This window comes from Bufo bufo, chromosome 4, assembly GCF_905171765.1.
Source record: "Bufo bufo chromosome 4, aBufBuf1.1, whole genome shotgun sequence".
Taxonomy (NCBI): Eukaryota; Metazoa; Chordata; class Amphibia; order Anura; family Bufonidae; genus Bufo; species Bufo bufo.
In genome coordinates this window covers 280,876,368-280,903,717 of record NC_053392.1, presented here as the reverse complement: position 1 = coordinate 280,903,717, position 27,350 = coordinate 280,876,368, and the positions used below count along the sequence as shown (strand labels likewise).

At 41.6% G+C, this 27,350-nt stretch overlaps 1 protein-coding gene across 2 annotated transcripts in view; it reads right to left on the bottom strand.

Moving 5' to 3' along the window:
* Nucleotides 1-27,350, bottom strand: part of SMAP1 (small ArfGAP 1) — a 237,132-nt gene that overhangs the window by 14,340 nt on the left and 195,442 nt on the right. For both annotated transcript variants that reach the window (XM_040428637.1, XM_040428638.1), the window contains 3 exons: nt 15,355-15,482; nt 5,473-5,641; nt 3,563-3,891 (listed from right to left, as the gene is read on the bottom strand). In XM_040428637.1, the coding sequence (XP_040284571.1) occupies nt 3,563-3,891; nt 5,473-5,641; nt 15,355-15,482 (626 nt within the window). The remainder of the gene's footprint in view (nt 1-3,562; nt 3,892-5,472; nt 5,642-15,354; nt 15,483-27,350) is intronic.

The following is a 27,350-nucleotide window of genomic DNA, read 5'->3' as shown; positions in this document are numbered from 1 at the left end:
AGCGGTTTACGACCACATATGGGGTGTTTCTGTAAACTACAGAATTAGGGCCATAAATATTGAGTTTTGTTTGGCTGTTAACCCTTGCTTTGTAACTGGAAAAAAAATATTAAAATGGAAAATCTGCCAAAAATGTGAAATTTTGAAATTGTGTCTCTATTTTCCATTAAATCTTGTGCAACACCTAAAGGGTTAACAAAGTTTGTAAAATCAGTTTTGAATAGCTTGAGGGGTGTAGTTTCTTAGATGGGGTCACTTTTATGGAGTTTCTACTCTAGGGGTGCATCAGGGGGGCTTCAAATGGGACATGGTGTCAAAAAACCAGTCCAGCAAAATCTGGCTTCCAAAAACCAAACCGCGCACCTTTCACTCTACGCCCTACTGTGTGCCCGTACAGTAGTTTACGGCCACATATGGGGTGTTTCTGTAAACGGCAGAGTCAGGGCAATAAAGATACAATCTTGTTTGGCTGTTAACCCTTGCTTTGTTAGTGGAAAAAATGGGTTAAAATTGAAAATTAGGCAAAAAAATGAAATTCTCAAATTTCATCCCCATTTGCCAATAACTCTTGTGCAACACCTAAAGGGTTAACGACGTATGTAAAATCAGTTTTGAATACCTTGAGGGGTGTAGTTTCTTAGATGGGGTCACTTTTAGGGAGTTTCTCCTCTTGGGGTGCATCAGGGGGCTTCAAATGGGACATGGTGTCAAAAAACCAGTCCATAAAAATCAGCCTTCCAAAAACCATATGGTGCACCTTTCACTCTACGCCCCGCTGTGTGGCCGTACAGTAGTTTACGGCCACATATTGGGTGTTTCTGTAAACGGCAGAGTCAGGGCAATAAAGATACAGTCTTGTTTGGCTGTTAACCCTTGGTTTGTTAGTGGAAAAAATGGGTTAAAATGAAAAATTTGACAAAAATATGAAATTCTCAAATTTCCTCCCCATTTGCCAATAACTCTTGTGCAACACCTAAAGGGTTAACAATGTATGCAAAATCAGTTTTGAATACCTTGAGGGGTGTAGTTTCTTAGATGGGGTCATTTTTGGGTGGTTTCTATTATGTAAGCCTCGCAAAGTGACTTCAGACCTGAACTGGTCGCTAAAAATTGAGTTTTTGTAAATTTCTGAAAAATTTCAAGATTTGCTTCTAAACTTCTAAGCCTTATAACATCCCCAAAAAATAAAATATCATTCCCAAAACAATTCAAACATGAAGTAGACATATGGGGAATGTAAAGTCATCACAATTTTTTGGGGTATTACTATGTATTACAGAAGTAGAGAAACTGAAACTTTGAAATTTGCTAATTTTTTTTAAAATTTTTGGTAAATTAGGTATTTTTTTGTGCAAAAAAAATAATTTTTTTGACTTCATTTTACCAGTGTCATGAAGTACAATATGTGACGAAAAAACAATCTCAGAATGGCCTGGATAAGTCAAAGCGTTTTAAAGTTATGAGCACTTAAAGTGACACTGGTCAGATTTGCAAAAAATGGCCTGGTCCTTAAGGTGAAAATGAGCCCGGTCCTTAAGGGGTTAAATGCCTGTGCGACAGTATTTTCTTGCAGGGCCGTTTTTACACCATCTTTGCCAGTGGGGAGTGGTGGGGGCCTGGCCAGTGTCGGGCCATTGGCCCAGTAAATTCTGTTTCCAGGCATAAACAACGTCTAAAATCTACTCTAGTCAGGGCCTGGAGAAGATTTCAAACTAGGCACATGGACTGCCGGAGGATGCGCCTAACTTAGAGAGAGGTAAATGCCTCCTGATAAAGTAAGTGCATTCTCCGGCAAAGCAGGGGCTATCAAATACTGGCACAAAATGGCGTTCTTTGATAAATGGCGCCCATTGTCTTATATTAATGATACTAAGTGTATGAAAAAAAACTGGAGTTGAGGAACACTGCAACAGAAGATGGTGCAGAATTCTGGATACAGGATAAACAGCAGGGGCCACTACAAAAGAGAAAAATGTAATTTGTATACACAAAACTAACAATATTTTTTGTATGTATATTGCAATAATGTTTCATATAAAATGCAGTATTCATTGCATAGTAATATTTTTCATGGGAGGACTCCTTTAGAAACCCATCTAACAGGGAGACCAGTTCAGAAGATCTGGTAGGGGACCAAGTGTTGTGGACATAATACAAATTCCAACGTGTTTATATTAACAGCCATGTTAAGCTGGCCTCACCCCATATAAGTCAATGGACTGGCAGCAGAATAAAATCTTGCAAAAAAACAAATGAACGTTTTGTGCTCTTTGTGCAGCTATAAAGCTTTGCATGAAATAATGGCAGTTAAGAATCTGGGAGTGATAAAAGCTTTAAGCTATGTGCGTGAGCATTTGCATGTGGGCAGCATTTAAAACTAATTAAAAAGTTTGCCATCACCAGCTGCTCTCTGCTAATTAGTCTTCACATTTGCGTCTTGGTAAGAAAAAAAAAAAAGAGAAAAAAAAAAGATGACAGTGATGCTACCCAAGACTATCACATTTCACCCACAATTTGCAGTATTGCATGATTTCCCTTCACAAGGAGACATGAACACAGATAAAGCAGAAGGCCTCTGACCGCTCTAGAAATACCAAATTAGACAAAGTTCAGACAACACATTTATCTTCATCTCCCACACCTTACATAGACACATTGGAATACAGAAGTGCACAATTTATTCACTTCGCTAGATAACAGTATAATAAAAGTTTCAGCACTTTATTATTCTCGCCCAAGTTCACAGTAAAGATGATCTCTAAATACAGCCAGTAAAAGGGCAAATAGTGGGTTACATAAATACAACATTATGAAGGAACACCCTCCATAACACTCTCATGCACTGCTGAAAGTGCCAAAGGTGTATTCAGGTAGCTTTGTTTTTTTATGTTGTTGTTTTTTTTAAGCGTATCGCATTTCAAAGATCAATCCATGGCACAGCCACTACTCAGTGTACAGTGCTGAGTAATTCTGGTATCTGGTTCTGTGCTTGGTTACTGAAGCACTGCCCCCACTGAAGTGAATGGGAGCAGTGCTGCAGTAAGCAGGTATGGTGACTACACAGTGTATGAAGCTGTGTATTTCTGACTACTAATGCTGATCTGATCGCATCGAGGATAAGTAAGTCCTGGAAAAAAAAACTTTTGCTGGGCAATAATCTCCTAGTGACCCAATTAGTAGCATTGCAATTAACTTACATTACAAAATTGGCTCTCGTCATGAGCACTCAGACCCTGGAAGCAATGCGGTGTCCTAGAAGTGAAGACGTCATGTCTACCAGTTACATTTCCTCCAGGCTCCTAATTAATGTCCATATGATAGAGTTTTACTAATGATGTCCCATTCTGGCATGGTGCTTTACGCAATGTGCAAGCGCAGACTCACAGCACAGTAGTTGGATCCACGCATGCGCAGAGGAAAGGAGGATGATTGCCTTGTTCCACAATAGATGCAGCATGGAGCAATTTAACTTTTATACTTTTCTATATATTTTCGCCATATCCCTGTGACTGTTGACAAATGTTATGGTTTTAGACAAGTCTTAATAGTTTAAAGGTATTACCTGTGCAAAATTCCAAGGGGCTGGCTGATTCTGCTGCATGCCAAATTTATTTGGAGGTGTTCCCATATTTGTGACCATTCCCGCTTGTGTTCCCATCATATTAGGAGGGAGTCCCATAACTCCAGGGGTAGTGTTTCCTACAAATCCATTTGGTATTCCCATGCCAACCATCATTCCAGCATTTTGTCCCATAGCAGGCATGGCTTGACCCATCAGGTTACCCATCAGGCCAGTAGTTGCAGGAACAGCTACACCCATTGGAGGAAAAGCTTGGAAGTTGGTTGTCGGCTGCGTGGAGTATTGCATTGGAGAAGAACCCATGAACATACCTAGATTAACAAGAACAGATTATGAATAGGATATGGAACAGTTGCATTCAGGTTATGTAAAAACACATCGGTAATTTTGTACAAATTAAAAGGGTTGCCCCATAAAAAAACATTATATCTTTTTTAAACCAAAACCTGGATGTAAATAGTGTCATATTTGCATATAATTGAAAATGTAGTATATTCACTAAATTATTCAATAAAATCTATCCATATAGTGCCACCTGCGGTTTGTTCTTTTCATTATTTCTGTCTACCTGACTGAGGTGGTCACACATGCTCCGTTCTATCCTTCAACTGCCACCAGGCCTATATTCGGTTAGGTTTGTCAGTTAAAGGGAGAGAGTTGTAGCAGAAATGATAAGTTCCCTGATCTGTGATAGGGAGAGAGCTATAGCAGAAAGGACACGTCAACTGAGAAAGAACACTCGTGAGCAGCCAGCTTGATATAAATCAGCAGAGCAATTAGACCAATGAATGAGGAGATCTCTGGATCCATGTAAGGTACATGGCTGCTTCCAAATTTGTTAGAAAGAGATTAGAATGCGCCATGTCTAATTTTTATGTTTTACATTAATCATGGGATAACCCCTTTAAATTATTGGCGATGTAAACTATATTTTAGATCGATAAAGCACAATTATATTTCATTAAAAGGGGTTGTCCTGCCATATACAGGTGAAACTCCAAAAATTTGAATATATAATTTATTTCAGTAATGCAAATTAAAAGGAATTGCATTAATGCAGCTTAAAATTAGAATTTTGGTTAACGGTTCAATATGTCAGGCTCAAAGTGTCACTCTAGTCAGCTAATTATTCCATACCCCCTGAGCAAAGGGGACCTGAGATTGTGACTTTGGGGTTTCATAAGCTATAAGCCATAATCATCCAAATTATAACAAATAAAGGCTTAAAATATCTCGCTTTGCATGTAATGAGTCTATCTCATATGTTAGCTTCACCTTGTAAGTTGCATTACTGAAATAAATGAACTTTGCACGATATTCTAATTTTTCGAGTTTCACCTGTATATTGATGACCTATCCTCAAGATAGGTCATCAATATCTGATCGGAGGGGGTCAGACATCTGGTACCCCACCAGTCAGCTGTTTGAAGAGGAGGCGGCGCTCCATACGAGAGCCACTTTTCGGTCATTACACTACATGTAGTCTTCTGTGCAGTGGCGTGGTGTAATTACAAATACTCTATTAAAGTGAATGCAGCGAATACTTGTCATTACACTGCACTTCCGAGACAAAGTGCAGTTTAATGAACAGAAAGCAGTGTTTGAATGGAGCTCTTCAAACAGCCGATTGGTGGGGGTGCCGGACCTCGCAGATCAGATACTGATGACCTATCCTGACGATAGATCATCAATATAAATCGCTGCACAACCCCTTTAAGCTGTATGTCTGGCAGGCAACTGATGGGGTCTTAATCCCCACAGAGGAGCGGTAATTGCACAGGGAAAGTTAGCATTTTAATATAGATGTGAGCTACATTGCATACCAGGTGCAACAAAAACTCAAATCAGAAATATTTGTGACCATCCAGCCTATAAATGTGCTCAATACTTACCAGTCGTGTTTGGCTGCTGCATGTTTGTTGTACCATAAAGTGACAAAATTGAGTCTTTTGATAAAGGCTTTTTAGCAGTTTCTTCAGGTTTTGTAGATGGCTCAGTGAATAAATCTAAGTCTCCAGAAGACTGAGGTATGCTGGCAGCGGCTGGCGCTGTGGTTGTTACCTTGAGGAATAATGGAGAAGATATGCATCAGCGGATCTACTCAACCTGATGTGTGCTCCAAATGGATAATTATACACACAAGTAATCAGATTTTACAACAAATGTAACCAAAAAGAATAAAACATATGTGAGAGATACTAAAAACATGTTGTAGAAACAATTAAAGCATTGACCAAAGTAAATGATACTTTAATGAGAACCTATCAGGTGATTTCTGTTGGCCGAAGAGCAGTAGAGTCCTAACTGTGCTCCTATCAGAGACAGAGCAAGCCCTGATTATCCCACTCACACACACTGCTAGAAGGAGAGCTGTCAATCATCCTGCGTGGGCGGAGTAATCAGGACTCTCACCGTCTCTCCTAGGAGTCCTGTCAAGACTTACTCTGCTTTTATACAGACACCCTGCTCCAAATCCTAGAAACCTAAATATCTCAGAGCTCATAAAGCAAGACATGGGAAAGAAACAAGATTGTAGGCTCTGAGCTTGGCTAGAAGATGGGGTCGAGAGCTAATATGGGTGAGACAGGGCATTGTCTTGTGTCAGAAGCTGCAGTTAGCGGAGGTCTCAAACACAAACTGGATGATGGGTAATAGAGACAAAAAATATACAGTTACTACAGATAATGAGGTAGTTGGAGGTACACTTTAAATCTCACTAGAGTTCTAAAACAACATGATAAAGCAAAATATATATTTAAGATATCACTGATATCACCTTTGAATTCGTTTCTTGTGATCTAATAACACAATCATTTACTAGTAATATAAAATACCTCTTAGCGACAGTACAGTACATCACATGACTAAACTGGCCATAAACAGATGTATATCATCTGACGCCACAGATTTCAGATGACAATCTAATGTGTACAGAATGTCTCCCGACTCTCCCCTGACAGCAGATGGGGGATTTCAACAAGCCCAATCCTATTTAACTTTGGGAGATAAACCACAATCAGTGGCTTTATTGCTGAACATTGACTCTTACACAGCTCCTGCTCTAAATGTAAAGACCCTAAATTCCCTGTAAATTTACAGTGGGTGGTTGGAAAGTGGTTAAAATCTGTAGAAAAGGGTGTCAACAAAAACAAATCGATTTGGGGGTACTTTCTCTCCTTGGGGAGAAAGTGCCCTGTATTTTAGGGCAGCCAGTATGGCACCATAATAGCTAGTATTTAGTGTTAGGTTCCTTTCTTATAGAGATTGCCTTGACGCTGGGGGACAGGCACAAACAACTTTGCACAAAATGTATTTGCCAAGAATCTCATTTATAAAATGAGCGTAGCATTAGCAGCAGAATATTTTCTATAATTATGGCATTATTGTACTTTGTGTTTGCAGAGTGCTATTGCATTGTTTGTTTGCCTTTGCCTTACATCTGGTGGCATTAGAGGCAGAGCTGGTTAAGAGCTCATTTGCATCCCTTTCTTCACAAAAACAAAAAAGCACCACTCACTTGTTGAGAGTCCTAAGCAATGCCATGCTGTTCTTGCAAATGCGACTGCTAAGCCCAAGTGACCTCATTCCTTCTGGTGTGGTTCCTGGAATGGTGGAACTTTCAAAAAGTTTTTTTTTTGTGGACACTTTCCTGCCGGTTTTTAACTTTGCAGTTACTACCCCTTTAATTATAATTTATTAATATTTAGTCACTTTGAAGTAAACTATTGCTCAGATAATTGCTATGCACATAAACCCAACACTCTGGCTCGTGCAGGCATTATAACGTGAATACTGCAGCTTGTGCTCTCTTTCCCATCAAACAAATCTCTAGTCTCAAGTGAACCTAAATTTGTGCTTTCCCAGATTCAACCACTTTACAAATATACATTGTGTGCCAATCTCCTTTCCAAACCTTTGCCTTCCCACGCCTCCGCATGAAAATTGATATTGTCTAACTAGCTAGCTCTCCTGCTACACTTCCCTGTGGACCTGCCTGCCGAGCATAACCTTCAGAAGCCAAATCACAAGGAATCAATATTGCACGTCTTTTGTAGACCGTGTATTTTTTTACCTGAAAAAAATGAGCAGCTAGGTCTATTTTATGCATAATAATCTGAAATGTCATAAAAAAATAAAATAAAATAGCATCTTTTAAATACAAAGGCCTTACAAGAAAACTAAGCCAAACATTCAGCTTTCAAGATCTTTCTGTATGGATGACTGTCAAAAGGCTCTCTGAGTCGGGGTCATTCTTGATCTAAATTGTTCTGCCAGTTGAAGCATATATGCGGGTGGCAGCAGTACAAAGGGTAAAGCTAGTGCTACTGTATTACACAAATGGAAATTTCCACACACTGCAATGACTTTCTATAAAAACTAGTATTTAGGGTATAATTTAGTCATTCATAATTCTTCAACATATAAAAACACTGACAGCTTTCTGCACCCGTATCACCGACATATATACGCGTTATTTGGTTACCACAAAGGCAACATTTCTGCATAATGTGGTATAATCACAATACTTTATGCTTTAGTACTATAAGGCTAAACTCATATTTCTAATTTCATGAAAATATGTCACTGTGTAATTATCACCATTGCAGGCAAACACGCTTAACCTTGATTTGGAAGAAAATCAAAAAAAGAAAAAAAACACCTACAAAGAATACAAAACGCTCCAGTACATACAATGTTGCTGATAACAGAATACAAAGCCATGCACTGCACACTGCGCCTATGATAGTTTGTACTTTAATGGGCAACTAGACGCGGCGGATGGCCACACTGAAAGAATGGTAATACAAGGTAATAAATGCTACAGGACAGATGAAAGCTGGGCTGGCTTTAAGTGGAGGTAGACAGAAATTGGGGACTATTAAAAATAGCAAGTAAAGGAGAATTCAACAGTAAAAGAATGGCATGAGGCCAACAATACATACAGCAGCATCATCAGCGAGAAACAAATGGACATTATTTAACAGTGTGGCGGAGAAAAAGAAATGTATATGGAAGGAAGATACATGCTTGAAGGCACAGAGGAATCTAATATATGCAATGAAAACATTATTTTTCTTCATTTTCTGCACACAGCCTGAACTGTAAATTGTTGATTTATGTAGTGCAGATCTGCTGAAATCTAAGATTACATTGTAGTAGTGGCAGTGTACAACCAGCCATTAAAATCCTGCAAACCAAGGAATTCTGACTTTATAGATACCTTCCATTATGAGCAGCGTAAGGCGATGATACCATGAAGGGGGATTTAATATGCTTTTCCATTTTATAGTCATACTGAAAAATGCATACTGTAGTATAATGGACAATGGATTCATGGTGCATTACACATTGTGCAGTTATCAATACATTCCACAAAAAAAGGCTCATCACTTCTTTGTGCCTATAAAAGGCAGGTTCAGACAGTGCAGGAAAAAAAAAAGGTCTGTAAGTGGTAACATGCCCTGAAACCTGGGTAGATTTCTTTTTATCAGTGTGAATGGGAGTTTAAAAACCTCATTCACTTAACTGGCATTTAACCACTGAAAATGTGCACATTTTGCAGGGCACCTTAAAGAGGTTGTCTCACTTCAGCAAATAGTATTTATTATATAGAGGAAGTTAATATAAGGCACTTAATTATGTATTGTGATGATCTATATTGCTTCTTTTGCTGGCTGGATTGATTTTTCCATCACATTATACACTGCTCATTTCCATGGTTACGACCACCCTGCCATCCATCAATGGTGGTCGAGCTTACACACTATAAGAAAAAGCACACTATATGGTGGTCTCCAGGCTTTTAACATGACTAAGAAATTTACACTGCTGGGAAACTTGATATATCTATGCTGAACAGAGCAAAATGAGGCCAAAATCTTCTGAGAAGACGTCTAGGAGTTCAACTGTGGTTAGAAGTTCCATAGTTGTTCAACCATAGATAGGACTTTATGGGGTTTAACGTATCACGCCCTGCACTCCAAAAGTTTTGTCTTCAAAGATTCACAAAATAGGGCATTTTAAGACTTTTGGTGTCACTGGTACAAAAAAAATAAAAATAAAATAAAAAATGACTGCATTTTTACACCACTCACTCCAGTTTTGGGGAAAAGCGGGAAAGTGGGCGTGGTTGATTATGTCAGTGACTTTTATTCCACCAAATAAAAACAATGTGCAAGGTTTGATAAATTTGGCGCAAAGTATGCCAATGCAACCTTAAAACTTTCTTCAAATATAACCCTTATGATAAATTCCCTCCATTGCCTATGGTTACATGCCTATGAGCTATGATGGCCAAAGGGCATCCAAGTCTTTGTAGAGGGTAAACAACTACCCACCTGGAATAGGGCACATACACATGAATATTTCAGCTGTACACTATTCTTATGATCACATAAATGAGCCATATGAATAATCTATGGAAATTGCAATGTCAGTGGTTAAAGGGGTTGTCCCACCATAAGAACGTATCATCTACCCACTGCAAAGACCCCTGCTGATCACAAGAATGGGGTCCCTGTACTCCGCTATCTCCAGCACCATCAGAGAATGAACAGAGCAACAGTAGCTATATTCACTCTTAGGAATCTGTTGTCGTGAATGTGTCGGTACTGCAGATAGGTTTTTAAGGTGGGACAACCCCATTAACACCTAAGGACCAGTTTTTGCCTCCGAATGTTTAAGCAGCTACAACTTTTTTTTGTCTCTTCTTTCCCATGGCTGAGAACTAGTTTTGTGTGCGAGAATTTTTTTTTTTGGTGCTGTTGAAGGTACATATAAATTAGGGCTCATGCACACGACTATGTATTTTATGGTCCGCAAAAAACGGATCCACAAATACAGATGATGTCCGTGTGCATTCCGTATTTTGTAGAATGGAACAGCTGGCCCCTAATAGAACAGTACTATCCTTGTCCGTAATGCAGACAATGTTCTATTTTTGTGGAACGGAAATAGACATACGGAAACGGAATGCACACGGACTAACTTCCGTTTTTTTTTGCGGACCCTATTAAAGTTAATGGTTCCGCATACGGTCCGCAAAAAAAACAGGACACTGAAGGTGTTGGGCCAAAGGGAAAGGGCGCGTACAACAAGATTTCTATACATTGTCATAAGCCTTAATGTTATTTTGAATTAAAAAGCCATCTACACCTTTTCTGAAGCCATCTACTGTATTTGCTGTGACCAGCTCCTGCGGCAGGCTATTCCAGAGATTCACAGCCCTTACTGTAACGAATGCTTGTCACCTCTTATGACTGAATCTTTTTTTCTCCAGGCGTAGAGAGTGGCCCCTTGTTTTATGAGGGGGTTTAACACAGAATAGCTTTCCTTGATACTTTTTGTATGGTCCCTTGATATATTTGTTAATCATGTAACAAATTCAGTTCATTTAATCTTTGCTCATAACTAAGATCTTCCGGGCCCTTTAGCTTAGTTGCTCTTCTCTGTACTTTTATAGAAATAGTGATTTTATTTTATGGTTTAGACTGTACATATTTCACAATGAATAAACTGGTCAGCTTATTTTGAACATATGTACCGGTATTTTTATTTTATGTAATGTATACAGAATAAAACATATGTATACGTATCACCTGTTTTCCAAGTTTTTTATGTTATTTAAAAATGCCAGAAAATGTTTTATCACATTCATTTTATAACTGAAGGACTTACTGCCCTACAAAATTATTTTATGCCTATAATGTATTAGCATACTCCTGTGTGCCAATACCTTATGCTCTGTGTCTCCATGGCACAGGCTGTGGTTAGGTCAACACTAGTGGGCCCTAGAAGCATGATTATCTAAATAACAGTCCTGGGGTCCCTTCTAGGACTCTAGGGAAACCCCCTTTGCTCATGCTGCATTCGCCGACTGCAGCAATCAAAGGGTTAACAGTTGGGATTGGGGCTACCTCTGATCTTGGCTAAAGAGCAAAAAAACTGTACCAAGAGCCAGAGCTGTTGGTTACAGTTCATTGTAGAGCATGAGTGCTCAGCTCCCTCTAAAACACTGACGACAAAACACAGTGGGTGGTCCTTAAGGGGTTAAAGTATTGAAAGGCCTTGTGACTCCATAAAATTCAAATACATGACTACTACAAAAACGATCATCCTGCTTAACAACAAGTACAACACTTCAATATTTAGCATGTTTCATTATGTATTCCCGGCTGTCCTAATGACTTATTGTGTCTGAATATTTTATAAACAAATCTGTTGCACGGAAACTTTTGCTATTAAAATGGTTAATTAGTTATATTTATGTTGTTTATGTAACATAAATTACACCGGTATAATTGAGCCTACATGCGTTCACTGCCAAGATTTACGCAGCACACTGGGAAGGGTTTTACAAAACAAGCTGCAGTTTTACTTTAATACAAACACATTCATAATCTCTGCGACTGCAAAGAACAAAGGGAGAACGGGAGAAAACTAACCCGCAGCACAAAATGTCACATGGTTTCAGCTAAAATTATCATCCACAGGCGGTAATGAGTAATAAGGTGAAGCAGAAGACTGGCATGGTGACAAAGATGATGGTACTTCTGCCATGGCCGGAAATGCAACCATGGTGACTTATGCATGAAGTGTTGTTCAGTACACTCCAAAAACATCCCAGAGCAGTACTAGAAGCTTAGAAAAAGGGAACCTCTCATGTTGGGCATGCAGTCAGATCTGCAGGCAGTGTGGTAGAGAGCAGATTCATATATAGTTTTGTAGAAAAAGAACGTGTAATTTATTGATTTAAAGTGTCAAGGAGCTTTCAAAAATTTTTTTTATATGTCATAGTCTCATTTCAAAAGATTTGCTCATTAAGAGTCTGAGTGCCGAGATCACTCCCGACTGCTAGAACGAAAAGAAGAAGTGATCACATAGCGCACTCTCCTTTTCGTGGCATAAAGCAGCGGTCCCCAACCGTCGGGCCGCAGCCCTGGACCGGGCCCTGGAAGATAGTTTGCCGGGCCGCAGAGGAGCGCAGACGCCAGGCGCATGCGCACACGACACGCTGTAAAGTACTCCAAAGCAGAATCAAGCAAAATGGAATTCAAATGTTCCCCTCATGATAAATTACCCCCCCCCCCCCCCCATGGGTCCGTATCAATTCCATCACCTGCAGAGTGATGGGAGGGAACGCTATGTGAGAGATATATATATCTCCTCATTCTAGCACTCAGACCCCACCAATTGAAATCTAGGATATATCAAAAGTTTTTTTGAAAACTCAGTGAACCTTTACATCTCTGCTCTTTCTTTGTTTAGGAGTCTGGTAGTTCTGCTTCATAGAGTTACACCCAGCTCTGTATGCATTCATACATGGAAGACTGTCAATGACTGAACAGACCACCTTCTGGACTCCTAAACCCAGAGTGGACAGGGATTTTAATTAAAAATAAATAAATTATACTAAATATTTCCCACAAAACTATACATCAATCTGCTCAGCCCCTCCTGTTCTATAACATGTTGCCCACAGATAGGAATGTATGTTCAACTTGACAAGTTCCCTTTAACTTTCCAGTGAAGCAGTAGGTTCCTTTTTCATATGGCGTCGGCCACAACGCTCTAGTACAGAAGAGTGATAGCTGCGCATGGGGATAAAAGCCACTCATCCCTCTTAAAACGTCAACTGATTTTATACGCCAGACTACATAAATCCATTTCATCTATGCAGTCACTGGTACTTCAAGTAAAGCTTTAAGAGGTATACAGTTACAAAGTAAGGTTAAAAAAATAATAAAAAAAATCTATCTATCAAGTTCATCCAGGAGAGGATGTGGATGAAAGAAGGGGGAGGGTTAAATCTTAGAACTCTGATACCATATATTAAACCAGGGCACATACTAGAAAGCTCTTAGCAGATACTAGACGGTAACAGAGAGGTATGGACTCTCTAATGAGGCTTTCCGGTTTTTGTTTTTTTATGCATTCCCTATTAAGTAAAAAGATATACAGCTTTTTAATAGACATTGGGGGGAACTTATCATAAGGGGAATATGTGAAAATTTGTTTTGCTCGAGTCTGCACTGACATACAAACTTCTCAAACATCACAGATTATTAAATCTGATGCATCTTTAAACCTAGTCATTTTTTTTCTAGAAATGCCACTCCGGTTATTTTTACCCTTTCATTTATCTGCTCGTTATGGTCTCAGGAAGCCAGCGCTACACAGTGACTGATGGCTATATCTAAGTGCACACTACAAGCCATCAATCCCTAAATGGGACTGCCCCCTGGACTCCTGAGCCCAGAATGGGCGTAATTAAAGTCTACCTAAACCTTCACACATGTGATGAAGTTCAGGTGCTTATTGGGTGGTAGAATCTGTCCTCTCATACACTGCTGTGTACAGGAATATGGACCAGTGCTGCTCTTCTAAGGCTTGGCTGGCATACATTGGTCTGGACCAAACAGCTAAGGCTACTTTCACACTGGCGTTTTGCCTGTTTGTGAGATCCGTTCAGGGCTCTCACAAGCAGTCCAAAACGGATCAGTTTGGCCCTTAATGCATTCTGAATGGATGAGGATCCGCTCAGAAAGCATCAGTTTGGCTCCTTTCCGTCTCCATTCCGCTTTGGAGGCGGACACCAAAACGCTGCTTGCTGTCTGACGAAAATTTGCCAAACAGATCCGTCCTGACACACAATGGGGACGGATCAGTTTTCACTGACACAATCTGGCACAATAGAGAACGGATCCGTCCTCCATTGACTTTCAATGGTGTTCAAGATGGATCCGTCTTGGCTATGTTAAAGATAATACAACCGGATCCGTTCTGAACGGATGCATGCGGTTGTATTATCTGAACAGATGCGTTTGTGCAGATCCATGACGGATCCGCACAAAACGCGAGTGTGAAAGTAGCCTAACATTACATGGTCTGCAGGGCAGGGGCACCCACATTACATTGCTGCTCTTCCTGTGCCCGCTCTGCTAAAGCCTCGAATGCTAGGGGTCTTATCAGGGAGCCGGCAGAGGTGACAAGTCAAACACCTACAGAGGTTCTGGTCACAGACTAAAATACATGTCGGCTGTTCAGTCAAAAAAACACTACCAGACCCATGTATGTCAGCCAAACTTTAGAAGAAGAGCAATGCTCTGCGCTGTACAGCTCCGATTGTGGCTGCAGAGGAATCTGTACTCCTACACCGCAGTGTACAGGAGTATGGACTGTAAAGCACAAAAGGTAGGTTTAGGCACACTGTAAATGAATACATACATACAATACATACATACATACACACACACACACCTTAAAGAGGTCTCAGATTTGCCACTGCTACTGTGCTGGGGGTTCTGGTTGTTGCCTTCTTCCAGGAACACTAAGGAGTTTCCAAGGAATCTCTAGGTCCCATAAAACTATGCTTAGGAAACTAGGCTTATGCTCTGGTCCACCAAGGAGCTGCTTCCTTTGTAATCATTAAAGGGGTTCTGCACTTTGTTTTAACTGATGATCTATCCTCTGGATAGATCATCAGCTTCTGATCGGCAGGGGTCCGACACCCGGGACCCCCGCCGATCAGCTGTTTGAGAAGGCAGCGGCGCTCCAGGAGCACCGCGGCCTTCTCACTGTTTACCGCAGGCCTAGTGACGTCACGACTATTATCAACTAGCGTGGGCGGGGCTAAGCTCTGTACACTTGAATAGAGCTTAGCCCCGCCCATGCTAGTTGATACTAGTCGTGACGTCAGTGGGCTGGCGGTAAACCCCTTCAAAGGTTAGGGTTACATGTTTTTAGATCAGTATATCAAATGCAGTGACCCTTACCTGTGTTGTGTTTGCTGAAGATGCTGGTAGGGGGTTGGAGATCATTGGACCAAATATATCCAGGTCATCATTTAACGTGCTTGCAGTAAATGCACTGCCATTTGACACTGGGACTTCAGCTGGAGTATCTGAGTGTGAAAAAAACAAAACGCATGAAGACAACAGTAAAGAAACAGATAAAATACTACTGAGCATTCTTCTCTTAAAGCCAGTTTCAGAGACTCCGTTTTCAAGCGACTTCATTGAGAGAAACAAACCCTCTCCAAGTGGGAGCGTGATTTCCCGTCCTGGGCTCTGCTCTTGTAACTGGACCTCACAGCATTATAATGACTGGTTATGCTGTATTTCCCTGCCCGACATCATCTGTGCTGACATAATGCTGTCGATACACATCATTACAGCTGATTTTGGAGTCGGGCAGGGATACACAGCTTTATAAATCATAATGCCATGAGGTTCAGGACGGGAAATCACGCCCCCACAATACTCCACTACTCCCCATTATGCAATAACCTGGGATCTGTACTGTTATAACATCTGACTAAGTCCCCCCCTACATATACCATCAGTAATTCTAGTGCTCAAACAGTCAGACTTTACAAAATCAATGACTGGAAAAGGAGCTCAGGACCACAAGGGTGAACAGTAAGTGACCCAATACTGGTTAGTACATGTCAGAAAGAAGCCAGACCGAATCTGCAGGGCAGGGAGGAGAGCTTAGATTAAGGAGTTATGTGTGGATCGCACAGGGACCCATTCATTTCTATGGGTCCGCAAAAGAGGGACAGCACATGGATGTCATCCATGTGTAAACAGCATTGAATGTCTGTTCCGCAAATTATAGAACATGTCCGTTCTTGTCCATATTGCGGAAAAGAATAACAATTTTTAGTAATGTGAGTGAGAAAAATGTGTATTGCACAAAAAGACACTGTCACACGCATGCAGCCTAAGGGAGTATTAGCTACTCTCGGTTACCTTAAGGCGCATTTACATGGCACAAGAATCTGGCAGATTATCGTGAATGACCGTTCCTGCGAACCCTATGTAAATCTGCCGCCGATCACCCGATCAGGTGATCCTGTCATTCATGCTGCTCAGAAGCCATGATTCTTTATGAGGACGAGAATCCCCGTCCTCATACAGTGAAGATCGCTGCATGTGAATACGCGGTCTCCTTCATTGAACGAGGAGCAGACTGTCGGGAAGGAACGCTTCCTTCCGGACAATCGGCAGCTCAGTCGTCCCATGTAAATCCAGCTTTAGAAAATAGTACAAAAAGAGAAGAAAATAAGACGGTGTTTGCCCCAATCACCAGGTTTATGATAAGAGATCAGTTATTTCAACCCAGTCTTTGGAGTTTTTAAACGTGTGCCAGAAACCAGTGCCAAAGTACTGGACTTCTACATACACAAGAACTCAGTATATCATAGACATGCACTCATGCTCTATACAGACACTTTACAAGTATGTATTCAGATTAAAAGCTATGGACACAATTGGAGCAATTTTTAAGTTCCACTATAATGCAAACTCCCATTCAAGCCATATTCCTATCAGTTTATTCATAAGGGCTACAGAACACGCCGTCAGAGTAGCTCTGGATTCACGGAGGAGAAAGAACTGCAGATGCACCGAAAGATGTAGAAGACAAAATTCTGAGAATTCTCAATAAAGTCCAATCGAAAATTATTTTTAACCTAAAATATGTAGAATGCCCCAAAAGAAGCTCCATAGCCTTTAACGATTTCAATTTTTACAGAATGTTGCCTGCTCTCGTAGCGTAGCTTATGTTTAGAACACAGTTGCAATGTTCGGGCACACTTCATAAATGAATGCACAAAGGTGACTACAAATCAAATGAGCATCGGAGATATTCAAGAAACAATACATGTTGCTATAGCAACGGAGAGCGCCAAGGTTGTCAACCTCTCCCTTTCAAAAGCTTCAATTTGATTTTGCTGCTGCAAGCGGTCATGAAACACATTAATATACAGTATGCAGCAAATACACTAGTCAGATGTTGCCCTTTCATTTTAACGTTTTCAATCTTGAGGCTTTTCCAGAACTTATCCAGGATTCATACATGCGCAGCCATTAGCGGCCTGGGGATACAGCCATACGGTTACTGGTAGATTCAGTGTGACTATTTCACTACCTGTATGCAGGGCCTTAGCGCCCATGTCTGTATGCTGGTCCGCAAACAGCTTGAATGGGTCTGCAATGAGCAAGATACGGAGCGGAAACACTATGGAGCGTTTCGGTTGGATTTCAGGCCATGCTTCCGCACCACAAAAAAATAAAACATGTTCTATTTTTTTTGCAGTGCAGACTGAATCTTGCGGATCACAGAACCATTCAAGTGAATGGGTCCACATCCGCAAACAGCGGCCACGCGGCTGATGCCTGTGCCTCGCAGACCGATATTTGCGGTCCACAGCACAGGCACGGGATGCACACGGTTGGGTGCATGAGCCGTTACAATGCATTATATCCTGTGAGGCACCTTCTTTTGGTCTCCCCATATGGTGCAGTCATACAGTGTACAAAACATACTAAACCGTGTTTCATTATAAGCGCTATAGTCTAGTGTCCAACTCATAGTGCCATAAGGTGGCCACGGCACACATGCTCATGCACACCCGACACACATGTCCACAACGTACGGGCACATTATGTTTTGTTTTGGAGTGCAGAGGCACAGACGGAAATCCCACGGAAGCGCTCTGTAGTGCTTCCGTGGGATTCTGCTCTACTCCATATCTGCAGATTTAGACCTTCAAGTGAATGGATCCACCTTCGTGATACGGAGCGCACATGGCCGGTGCCCGTATATAGTGGACCCACTATTTGCAGGTCGCAATATGGGCATGGGCTGCACATGTGTGCATGAGCCCTAACTGCAAATAAGCTAGTTCTGTTAAAATAATGAACGAAAAGCTACTGAGGGCGATCAGCGGCACCTGAGGGGTTAACTGCCGCTGATCGCAGCTCCTTGTCATAGAGGCCGGGTGCCGGCTATGTGATCCTGCCTCCTGTATCTGTATTAAAGGTTGATTATCATTGGCGGCGTAGTACGCACGCCAGTATTAAAAACATTGGTGTCAGTGGCCACAGGGTCCCCTCAGCCCTCTTCATTGGTGGCACAGTGGCAGTTGTGATCGGAGCCCCAGCAGTGTAATCGTGGGGCTCCGATTGGTTACCATGGCAGCTAGGACACTACTGAAGCCCTGGCTGCCATGGTAATCTCCCTGCTGCTGTGTGCACAAAGCACAGGGCAGCAGGGAGTGTGTAAAGTCCTATTCACCCTAATAGAACTCTATTAGGGGGAATAGGACAAGGGATCAAAAGTTCCTAGGTTCTAGCCCCTAAGGGGGGAAATGGTTATTAAATAAAATTAAAGTTTAAAAAAATAAAAAAAGTTACAAAAATAAAAAAACTAAAATATTAAGTATAAATCACACTCTTTCCCAATTTTACATATAAAATATATAAACAATAAATACATAAACATATTACATATCGCCACGTCCGAAAAAGTCTGAACTATTAAAATATACTAAAATATGTCCTATGCGATGAACGCCATTAGTCACCTTGTCTCCCTAAAAAATAGGACAAGACTGTTTGATTATGGGATGGACGTTCCATAAAATGCAGAATGCACGCGGCTTTTTTGGGGTTTTATTTTTTTCGCGTGGTATGGAATGGTATTGAGTATAGCTATACTTTTTTATGGTATCGAAATCGAATCAGAATTTTGGTATCGTGACAACCGTATTTCAGATGTAGGCCAGACTTCCCACTGGGATTCAGACCTGAGTAAAGCTTCCATGCTCATTTAAATCAGAATGACCTTGTACTACTATTTCTAGGCATATTCAGTTTCAGCGACGCACACTTCCAATTAGGGCTGCAACGAGTACTCGACTAAATCGAGTAATTCGACAAAAAAATTTGCATCGAGGATTCGTCTGTGTCACGTGACCACGGAGCGGGAGTGAAGTGCTTGCTATTACTCTCGCTCCGTGGTCTCCCGCTGTGCTCGGAATACTCACCTTTCCAGCAGAGGGCCTCCGGACACTCCACAGCAAGTCTATGGTCCCGCGCTGCACTGACCTCCTGACGTGACGCGCTGTGTGACGTCAGGCGCAGAGCAGCGCGGAACGATGGAGTGTCGGTGGTGCCCCTGCTGGAAAGGTAAGTTGGTGCGACTAAGGCCGGGCACCCGGAGTGCACAGAGTCATAGCAACCAATGACGCACTGCACTCCGGGTGTCAGGAGGAGCAGGGTGTAGAGCTGATGGCCCTGGGGTGGGGGGTGGGAGCGCTGATGGCCCTGGGGTGGGGGGTGGGAGCGCTGATGGCCCTGGGGTGGGGGGTGGGAGCGCTGATGGCCCGGGGGTGGGAGCGCTGATGGCCCGGGGGTGGGGGGTGGGAGCGCTGATGGCCCGGGGGTGGGGGGTGGGAGCGCTGATGGCCCGGGGGTGGGGGGTGGGAGCGCTGATGGCCCGGGGGTGGGAGCGCTGATGGCCCGGGGGTGGGGGGTGGGAGCGCTGATGGCCCGGGGGTGGGGGGTGGGAGCGCTGATGGCCCGGGGGTGGGGGGTGGGAGCGCTGATGGCCCGGGGGTGAGGGGGGAGCCGATGGCCCTGGGGTGAGGGGGGAGCCGATGGCCCTGGGGTGAGGGGAGAGCCAACTGCACTGGGGCGGGGGAGAGCCAACTGCACTGGGGCGGGGGAGAGCCAATTGCACTGGGGCGGGGGAGAGCTAATGGCACTGGGGGCACAGAGCTGATGGCACTGGGGGATAGTGGAGCTGATGGCACCGGGGGGAACTGATGCACTTGGATCGCACAGGGGGGAACAAAGGGTGTTGGGGACTGATTGTAGGGGGTCTGATGAGTTTTTATAAAGGAAAACAAAGTCTATTCATTAATTTTTTCTTATTAGATTACTCGATTAATCGTAAAAAATAAATAGAATACTCGATTTCTAAAATAATCGTTTACTGCAGCCCTACCTCCAATGCACCATTTCCCATCCTCAAAGTTGTATTATAAAATACTAAAATCGTGATAAAAGCCATAATGTGCTGCTTACAAAGCGAGAGCCTTCTGACATCAACCCGGAAAACATACTAGTCTGTTTGTTGATTAAACTGCAAATCTATCTCCATTCATACATTTACAAAGGAATATATATATATATATATATATTATATATATATATATATATATATATATATATATATATAATCAATGAAAAAGACCGGCACTCGCTGTTGATAATTCTTTCTTTGTATTTATTCAGTCACATGTACAGGCAATAAGTGACGCGTGCGTTTCGGTGCTGCCGCACCTTCCTCAGACTTATCCTCATACAAAGAACATTTCATGTTAAAATAGAGCGCCCAAACACAGAGAAATGACATCACACAGAAAACCACACCCACCAATCAGTGTTAAAACAAAAACATATGAGTTCCTTTAAATTCACTTTAGTTTGTTCCTTACTTCTTTCTTCCTTCATTATGTTCGCTGTAAATAATATATAGAAAAAAATCCATTTATTTTCTTACAAAGGATATTTTTGTCAAAAAATTATTATTTTCATTATTTTCTTTATTTTTTATTTTTATTTTTTGTTTTAAAGTTTTTTATTTGTTTTTAATTGCACTATTGCAATACTCAAAAATATAACATTATAGAAAAATTATTATCCTGAGAAAAATATTATTATACCAAGGTGATCTATCAGAGGAAGCTTTGTACATTATACTCCCGGTTGAGTCCGTGGGGCTCAATCGTTCGTAATCGATGTATCCAATAAGCCTCCCTCTGCAGCAATAACTTGTTCCTATCTCCAAATAACTTGTTCCCATCTAATAAATACAAAGAAAGAATTATCAACAGCGAGTGCCGGTCTTTTTCATTGATTCTACATTGGGACGCCATCCCATAGACTCGTGCACCGTGACCATATACAGCAGTGCCGACCTGTGATTATTATATTATCTACGGCTTTCAGGTACGAGCACGCTAAATTTCCATTATCAAATGAATACCTTTGCTTATACGGATGATGCGGCGAAAGACATTGTGGCACAGATCACCGCCCCATCTGATTTTTTGAAAATTCCTTCAAGTGAATTGAAAAGTCGGGATCTTGAGAAGGAAGCGAAACAGCTTATCTCATTAGAATTGCATGCCGCAACATTGGCGGAATATCACCGCACTGAAAAAATACCTCGAGGACTCCGAGTTAAACTGCGGCCGACTCTGTTTGGCGATAACTTGGACTATTGCACCCGTTTTGCCCAAATACTTAATAAATGCTCTTTGGATTTGATTGTACTTACTCTTGAGCATCTGACCGTTGCCATTGACGAACGCCAAAAGAGCATTGACAACATTAAGCAACAGCTGAATAACTGCTTGAAGCCGGAAGAATTCACCGCACTACAGGACAAACAATGCAGCGAGCTCCGCTCCAGGATCGAAGCTACAAAGCGATCCAAGTTTCTTCGGGATACAGAGGATTATCTGCACCACCGAGTATACAGGTGGCAGGACGCAAAAGGTGTCGCGGTTCCATTCTCTCGTATGAGAGACTGGCGAGTGGGTTCGGCTTCTTCCGGCTCTGGAAGCGACGTCTCTACTGGATATCGGGCGCCTTTTTTAGGCCGACGACCACGCAAGCCAAGACAAGGCGAGCCGGGCGCCATCATAGGCGAGGCAGACGCTCCACGGATCACGAGGTCCCAGGTAAGGACAAAAACTTAGTATTCAATCTGTCCTCTAAAAATCTGAGTGTGGCCGACATGAACTTATTACAAAAGGGTTTATCATTTAGCCCCACTGGAAGCCTTGATACTTTCAACCTTGATACTGACTTACAACGGTTTTACCGTAATATACGTTTAAAGGCCCATTTTCTTCAGAACACATGGTCCCTCAATCCGTTCATTCTGAGACTGGTACTGGTTCCCTAACAGCTAAAATGTTTAATCTGAAGATCAGGAGCACATTTTCACCTCCGCGTCTACACCATCCTATTGAAACTTTATAAATCTAGTGCAAACGTGATGTTGAGACATTGTTGCAACAATGCAAGACTGGCAATATGCATTTACAATCCAATTTACCTTTGGAGGAAAAACGTGCACTTGATCAATTGTTGGAGGATAAGTCTCTGGTATTCAAACCAGCGGATAAAGGGGGTGCTCTGGTGGTCCTTGATAAAGCATATTATGTTTCAGAAATTTTGTCGCAACTAAATGATACAGATACATATCAGATTTTACAGAATGATCCTGTATTTCGCATCAAAGAAATGATACAAATTGTTGTGAATGCTGCCATAGAGGAGGGGGTCATTGATGCCACATTGGGCGGATTTTTGGTTAACCAACATCCAATTACTCCCGTTTTTTATACGTTACCAAAAGTACATAAGTCCATTGTTAAACCGCCTGGCCGTCCCATTGTGGCATCTACTGACTCAATCCTCTCACCTTTGGCAATTTTTCTAGAAAAAATCTTTACGCCATTTACTAAATTGTCTCCATCATACTTGCGTGATACTGAGCATTTTTTGCAGGAAATTAAAACTCTGCATTCAGAAAAAGATGATTTACTTGTTACCTTTGATGTATGTAATTTATACACATCAATATCACATGAGAAAGGTCTGAAAGCAATTGATACATTGTTACAACCAAGTCATTACAACAATGCAGAATGTGAATTTTTCTTGACATTATTGAGGATTGTTCTAGAACAAAATTACTTTTTATTTCAGGATTCTTTTTATCAGCAGCGGCGTGGGACCGCGATGGGATCGAACGTCGCACCGCCGTACGCAAATTGTTATATGGCACAATTCGAGACGGATTTCGTCTATACTAATGATTTCTATAGAAAACACTGCAAATTTTGGCGTCGTTTTATCGATGACATTATTTGCGTATGGCGCGGCGACGTTCGATCCCTTCAACAATTTACTCTTCACCTCAATTCTGTCTGGCCTGAGTTGAAATTCACTCTGCATTTTGATGTACAAAAAATTTCTTTCCTACACACGTGGGTAATTAAGGGAGACACAGGTGGGTTATACACGGATCTATTTACAAAAAATACAGATCGAAATAGCTTACTCATGTATACTAGCAACCACCCAGCAGCCACAAAAAAATCCCTCCCCTTTTCCCAATTTCAAAGGGTTAAGCGCATAGTGGGCACAGCTGAATTATGTCAGGAAAGATTAGACGAAATGAGCCAGAAATTTAAGGAGAGAGGTTATCCCGATCACTTATTAAAAGAACAAAGGAACCGAGTTGAGATAAAACAACAGGATAAGCCCCTAAAAGAACCACGGATTCCACTTGTAATTCAGTATCATCCATGGTCTCAGAGATTGAGAGGGATAATAAATAAACATTGGAATGTAGTGTCAAAGTCATACCCACAAGTAGTGGAGTTTAAACTACCACCTATGATGTGCTTCAAAAGAGCCACAAATATACGTGATAAGATAGTACGGGCTGACATTGGAAGTAGTAAAACTGCATCTATACAGAGAGTACTGGCTACTCCTAAAATGGGAACTTTTCCCTGCTTAAATTGCGTACACTGCTCTAGTGTGATTAAGGGTACACACTTTACACATCCACAATCTGGCGAACGCATACCTATAAAAATTTTTTTTACCTGTGACAGTCGTTTTGTTATATATATTTTAAAGTGCCCCTGTGGTCTATTGTACGTGGGAGAGACTTCCACTAGGATGAAAGACAGACTTAGTAACCACAAGTCCACCATCCGCAAGCAAAATTTATTATTTCCTGTACCATTCCACTTCCATGCACATAGACACACAGTGGCACAGTTGCGTTACCAGATTATAGACAGTGTACCCCTTCCACGTCGGGGTGGAGATAGGAACAAGTTATTGCTGCAGAGGGAGGCTTATTGGATACATCGATTACGAACGATTGAGCCCCACGGACTCAACCGGGAGTATAATGTACAAAGCTTCCTCTGATAGATCACCTTGGTATAATAATATTTTTCTCAGGATAATAATTTTTCTATAATGTTATATTTTTGAGTATTGCAATAGTGCAATTAAAAACAAATAAAAAACTTTAAAACAAAAAATAATAAAAAAGAAAAAAGAAAATAATGAAAATAATAATTTTTTGACAAAAATATCCTTTGTAAGAAAATAAATGGATTTTTTTCTATATATTATTTACAGCGAACATAATGAAGGAAGAAAGAAGTAAGGAACAAACTAAAGTGAATTTAAAGGAACTCATATGTTTTTGTTTTAACACCGATTGGTGGGTGTGGTTTTCTGTGTGATGTCATTTCTCTGTGTTTGGGCGCTCTATTTTAACATGAAATGTTCTTTGTATGAGGATAAGTCTGAGGAAGGTGCGGCAGCACCGAAACGCACGCGTCACTTATTGCCTGTACATGTGACTGAATAAATACAAAGAAAGAATTATCAACAGCGAGTGCCGGTCTTTTTCATTGATTCTACATTGGGACGCCATCCCATAGACTCGTGCACCGTGACCATATACAGCAGTGCCGACCTGTGATTATTATAATATATATATATATATATATATATATATATATATATATATATATATATATATATATATATATATATATATATATATATACACACTGCTCAAAAAAATAAAGGGAACACAAAAATAACACATCCTAGAACTGAATTAATTAAATAATCTTCTGAAATACTTTGTTCTTTACAGAGTTGAATGTGCTGACAACAAAATCACAAAAAAAAAAAATGGAAATCAAATTTTTTAACCCGTGGAGGTCTGGATTTGGAGTCACCCTCAAAATTAAAGTGGAAAAACACACTACAGGCTGATCCAACTTTGATGTAATGTCCTTAAAACAAGTCAAAATGAGGCTCAGTAGTGTGTGTGGCCTCCACGTGCCTGTATGACCTCCCTACAACGCCTGTGCATGCTCCTGATGAGGTGGCGGACGGTCTCCTGAGGGATCTCCTCCCAGACCTGGACTAAAGCATCTGCCAACTCCTGGACAGTCTGTGGTGCAACGTGACGTTGGTGGATAGAGCGAGACGTGATGTCCCAGATGTGCTCAATTGGATTCAGGTCTTGGGAACGGGCGGGCTAGTCCATAGCATCAATGCCTTCGTCTTGCAGGAACTGCTGACACACTCCAGCCACATGAGGTCTAGCATTGTCTTGCATTAGGAGGAACCCAGGGCCAACCGCACCAGCATATGGTCTCACAAGGGGTCTGAGGATGTCATCTCGGTACCTAATGGCAGTCAGGCTACCTCTGGCGAGCACATGGAGGGCTGTGCGGCCCTCCAAAGAAATGCCACCCCACACCATTATTGACCCAATGCCAAAACGGTCATGCTGGAGGATGTTGCAGGCAGCAGAACGTTCTCCACGGCGTCTCCAGACTGTCACGTCTGTCACATGTGCTCAGTGTGAACCTGCTTTCATCTGTGAAGAGCACAGGGCGCCAGTGGCGAATTTGCCAATCTTGGTGTTTTCTGGCAAATGCCAAACGTCCTGCACGGTGTTGGGCTGTAAGCACAACCCCCACCTGTGGACGTCGGGCCCTCATATCACCCTCATGGAGTCTGTTTCTGACCGTTTGAGCAGACACATGCACATTTGTGGCCTGCTGGAGTTCATTGTGCAGGGCTGTGGCAGTGCTCCTCCTGTTCCTCTTTGCACAAAGGCGGAGGTAGCGGTCCTGCTGCTGGGTTGTTGCCCTCCTACGGCCTCCTCCACGTCTCCTGATGTACTGGCCTGTCTCCTGGTAGCGCCTCCATGCTCTGGACACTACGCTGACAGACACAGCAAACCTTCTTGCCACAGCTCGCATTGATGTGCCATCCTGGATAAGCTGCACTACCTGAGCCACTTGTGTGGGTTGTAGACTCCGTCTCATGCTACCACTAGAGTGAAAGCACCGGCAGCATTCAAAAGTGACCAAAACATCAGCCAGGAAGCATAGGAACTGAGAAGTGGTCAGGTCACCACCTGCAGAACCACTCCTTTATTGGGGGTGTCTTGCTAATTGCCTATAATTTCCACCTGTTGTCTATCCCATTTGCACAACAGCATGTGAAATTGATTGTCACTCAGTGTTGCTTCCTAAGTGGACAGTTTGATTTCACAGAAGTGTGATTGACTTGGAGTTACATTGTGTTGTTTAAGTGTTCCCTTTATTTTTTTGAGCAGTGTATATATATATATATATACATACACACACACACACACACACACACATATACATATACACACACATCTATACATATATACACACACACTCTGCGAAAGCTTTGCTATCCACATGCTAGCAGCTTGTCTCTAACCTCCATGACCTTTTTCTTTCAAATACTGTAGTAGAAAACATGTCGACCATACGTTAATAACTTTCCTTATAGAGGTGGCAGCTGTCAAATGCACAAAATCATGCAGTCATATGCTCAGAACATAGCAGAAAAAACAAAATCAGCTGTCAAATGCCCTGATCATACTAGAAAAAAAGGAAAATCAGCTGTCAAATGCCCAGAACTAAAATAAAAGACAGGGATACACTGTATATCTATATTCTGCAGTTTTCTAAATACAGTGTATGATCAATACACACTACAGAAGTTTCATTGATGTACAATGATGCAGTAATACAAATAATATCATCTATATATTAATAATCTTTATTTCTACTGCACCAGCAATTACAAACGGAGCTACTCTATAAACACTAATTGTGGATTCATCCAACATGACTACATTGTGACATACAGTATTCTACAGATAACCCCATGATCTACAGCATATACTGGCCAAACAGAAATCCTACGGAGGCCAACAATGTATACTGTAGATGGCCATGGAGTGTTCATTAATAATGTATAGGCATCCATTTTCATACGGATTAGTCAGAGGTGATCTGCCACAGCAT